Here is a 3974-nt window from a genome sequence, read left to right as displayed (position 1 = left end):
GGGGTGTTACAGGAGGGTTGCTTGAAATCTTAATGTAAAATTTAGCTTCATGTTTCTCTTTTAATGTGTGAGCTCGATGATTACGATCAGAGAGGCTTTAAACTTTAAACAATGTGACAATATTTTCCCCCGAAAGAAAAATGGGGCCCACTACGTAGCGGCGCCGCATCATGTCCTTTCCATGCGGCGGTTTAACGCCATGCATGCAAGCTAATCCATCAGCATGACATTAGCATAGATTCTTTTAATGTTGAATTTTTAAAAAGTTTTATTTCTTGAACTATAAATCCAATTGACGATCTGTTTTCACCGTTAACTTTTTCGCAACGAGATCTTCAAAACTAGATCCCATGTCGACATGTTTCGACAACTTTTTTTTTCATTGATAGTTGCCAGATTACTATTATTTAGTTGTTAGAGTATGAGACACTTAGTAGTCACATTTAATTAACTTAGTTGTCAACTTGACAACAGTGTGTATAAATTTTTGGCAACTACGCTTGTTTAAACCCGACGACCGTGTTTGACAAATGATTATTGTATTGTAGCAATTTTCATTATACATGATATAAAGGCATGTCATAGATTTGGTTTGCCAATTTAAATACGTCAACTTGTCATATTTACATATAACTTTGCCAAAAAAATATTTTGTGTGCTTGCTAGTTTAACTATGCCGACTTGTCATATTTACTAACAATTGCCAAAAAAATATATTTCTTGTGGTCGTCGGTTTTAAATATGCTGAATTGTCATATTTTTACACGTTATCGTCCTAAAAATGTTGTTTCTGCATGCTCGTTCGATTATGTCGAGATGTCATATTTATACGTAATTTTAAAAAAATACGGCGGTTAAGTTATTTTTTATCATACAAGTAAGTACTTACTAATATGACAAGTACGTACAACAAATGTGGTAAGTACGAGAAACAAAAAAGTTGTCGAAACATGTTGACATGAGATCTAGTTTTAAAGATTTCATCGAAACAAAGTCAATGACGAAAACGGATCATCGATCGAATTAATGGTTCGAAAGATATAAAACTTTTTAAATTTTGATAATTTAGAATGAATTTTGTTACATCATTGCATCCATGCATGCATGAAAAAGATTTAGTGACGGGACCTCTGTTGTTAAAGCGAGCGCCGCTCGCTAGATGGGTGAGCGCCGCTGCCCGTCCCGTTTTGATTACGACGGGAATGGGCCAAAGCAAGCGCCACTCCTTCGATGCGCGAGCGCGAGCGCGAGCAGCAAACAATGACGGGGCCTCTGTTAGGGCATCTCCAATGATTGTATGATCATCGTCGGTAATATTGCCACATAGATGATTTTGATGACATGGCGCATAATAAAGAAGAAAGAGAATGAAATCGTATGAACTTGAAGCAACGGTTCACGCACAAGCTCCGAGACAAGCATGGTTATTTCTTCCATGTTTAGTGGACCCGCTTAGTCATTTTACATACGATTAACATACACTCCATTGAAGAGCTTGTATGATGTGTTGTTGGTTGTTGATGTGAACACTTATACCAACGATTAAACATACGGACTGATGCTCTTACACGCGGAGGCTACAGGGTGCCGCCTGCCGCGTCCTAGAGGCTGCGGCTATGGCCTACCGGATGAGTGGCTCGGATTGGGCTCGGATTGGCCCCGCCTGCGGGGCGCACGGACCAGTGCGTGAGGGCACGCACGTCGCATCGCCAAAGGCAAGGCCGATCGACCGTCCTCGCTGACACGCTGAGCCCACGGGTCGCGCGGTCCCGCAACGCAGTGGGACGCTTCGCCGTGGCTGCTGTGGTCCGGGGCGAGAGGGCCGGACGGGGCCACGTGAAATGCCAGGCTCCGGGCTGCCTCGGGCCTTCTCTCTGGAGCTAGCTCCAAACCGAGTCGAACTCGTGCCCAGCTCCAAACTAGCCTCACGAACCGACCTATGCGTCTATATATATCAGCCCAAAGCCCCAATCCAACCTTGTCAAACCCTTTTCCCCAACCCGTCGCCCCAGCCATCCCAAAACTGCGCACGCGGCGGCGGCAGCAGCCATGTACACCAGCACCAGCTCTGCTGCCGACGAGCGAGTGTACTGTCCGGAGTGCCACCGCGCGACGGAGGTTGTGCTCGACCACGCCACCGGCGACACAATCTGCACTGAGTGCGCGCTCGTTCTCGACGCGCACTACATCGACGAGTGTTCCGAGTGGCGCAACTTCGCCGACGACGGCGGCGGCGACGACCGCGACCCCAGCCGCGTCGGCGCCTCCGGAGACCCCTTCCTCAACGCTAAACTCTCCACGGTCATTGTCTACTCCAACAAGTCCTCCGCCACCGGCGTGGCGGCCAACGCCCTGCCGAGGATGTCGGTGCGCGACGCCGACGCTAGCGCGGCGTCCGAAAATACCCTCGTCGACGGCTTCCGCGGCATCGCTGACATGGCCGACCGGCTTGGCCTCGTGGCCACCATCCGGGACCTGGCCAAGGAGACGTTCAAGAAGCTATACGATGCCAAGGGCTCCCCTCGCGGCCGGAAGCGGGACGCCGTCTACGCTGCCTGCCTCTACATCGCCTGCCGCAACCTCGGCATGCCACGCACGTACAAGGAGCTCGCCTCCGTCACCGCTGGGGGCGCGGAATCCAAGAAGGACATTGGCAAGATGACGACGCACATCAAGAGGCTCCTTGGGGAGGAGGACGGCCAGGTGATGGACATCGGCGTCGTGAGCGCCTCCGACTACCTGCGCCGCTTCTGCTCCCGGCTCGGCCTGGGAAACCAGGAGGTGCGCGACGCGAAGGAGGCCGTGCGGAAGGTCGAGGAAGGCCTCGACGTGCGCCGCAACCCGGAGTCCGTCGCCGCCGCCATCATCTACATGGTTGTGCAGCGTGCTGGCGCCGGCAGGTCTGTCAAGGACGTGTCCGTGGCCACCGGCGTCGCCGAGGGCACCATCAAGGAGGCGCACAAAGACCTCACTCCGCACGCTCAGATGCTCTTCGGCTGATCCTGAGCGCCCACGACATTAACGCTTCTTGATCCTTTGGCTGTTTGGCAGCGGCAGGTCCTTGCACATGCATGCATGTTTGCCGTGCCAAAATTCCAAACGTGTGCTGTTGTTGGCAACTATATATCTTAGTCTTGGACATGTGAAGTTTCTGTTGGACTTCGTTTCTAAGTGCTGAATCATTCGTGAATGAATCTGTGCTTGAATCGTTTCAACCGATTAAACTCATGAACTAATGTCTGAGACCGGGTTGCCAAGTACGCCATTCATGAACGCAAGACTAACAATTTCGAGGGCTTACATTTTGCACCGGGATTTGACCGGTTACAATGAAGTTTCTGTTCCGGTGAAAAAGGCGGCAACAGTGTCAAAGAAGAGGGTGACCCTTCAATACCGGCTAGGTTCAAACAAATTTTGCTTGAATCTCATTGAAATTGAAACCAGAATGGCCGAATTAAAAAGTGAAATAGATGATTTCAGTGCAAAAACAAATCCCTAAACAACAACTTGAATAACTTCCAAAACCAAATTGGCATGGCAATGTGATGTCTACTCTTGCTAGATAATCTGACAAATGTTCAGATACATATGCCAAAGTACGGCAGAATCTTTTCGAGTTATACACCAGCTGAAACAAAGTGACATGGGTTGTTGAACCGAGGTTACTCAACCATGCATGTTTGTTTTCGCGGTGGCAGGACACATCCTTAAAAAAATAAGGAGGGGATTAACTAGTAACTTCTTACATGAAAGGTCCCAAAGGAGAATTGTCCCTAAAATTACTATATACATTTTGTATTAAAAATGCTAATATTCAATACACAAACAGAGTAGATGTCCAATTTATGTCCGGAACATGGTTGCTAAGTACACTGCTCATAAATGACCCCATATGTGACACTAACTTGAGGGCTAACATTTTTCACACAAATTCCGTTGATTTTTATGAACCTCGGACAACATATCTCGGCCAA

The 3974-nt window shown here is 48.4% G+C and overlaps 1 protein-coding gene across 1 annotated transcript; it reads left to right on the top strand.

The window, feature by feature from the left end:
* The first annotated feature begins 2049 nt into the window (after positions 1-2049).
* On the top strand, positions 2050-3000 carry LOC123413197 (transcription initiation factor IIB-like). Its single transcript, XM_045106147.1, has one exon. It carries the CDS (start codon positions 2050-2052, stop codon positions 2998-3000), a length of 951 nt encoding a protein of 316 aa, XP_044962082.1.
* Positions 3001-3974: the final 974 nt, after the last annotated feature.

Source organism: Hordeum vulgare, chromosome 1H (genome assembly GCF_904849725.1).
Source record: "Hordeum vulgare subsp. vulgare chromosome 1H, MorexV3_pseudomolecules_assembly, whole genome shotgun sequence".
NCBI classification, from domain to species: domain Eukaryota; kingdom Viridiplantae; phylum Streptophyta; class Magnoliopsida; order Poales; family Poaceae; genus Hordeum; species Hordeum vulgare.
The sequence above is the reverse complement of the archived record's forward strand: the minus strand, read 5'-3'. Positions and strand labels throughout refer to the sequence as shown.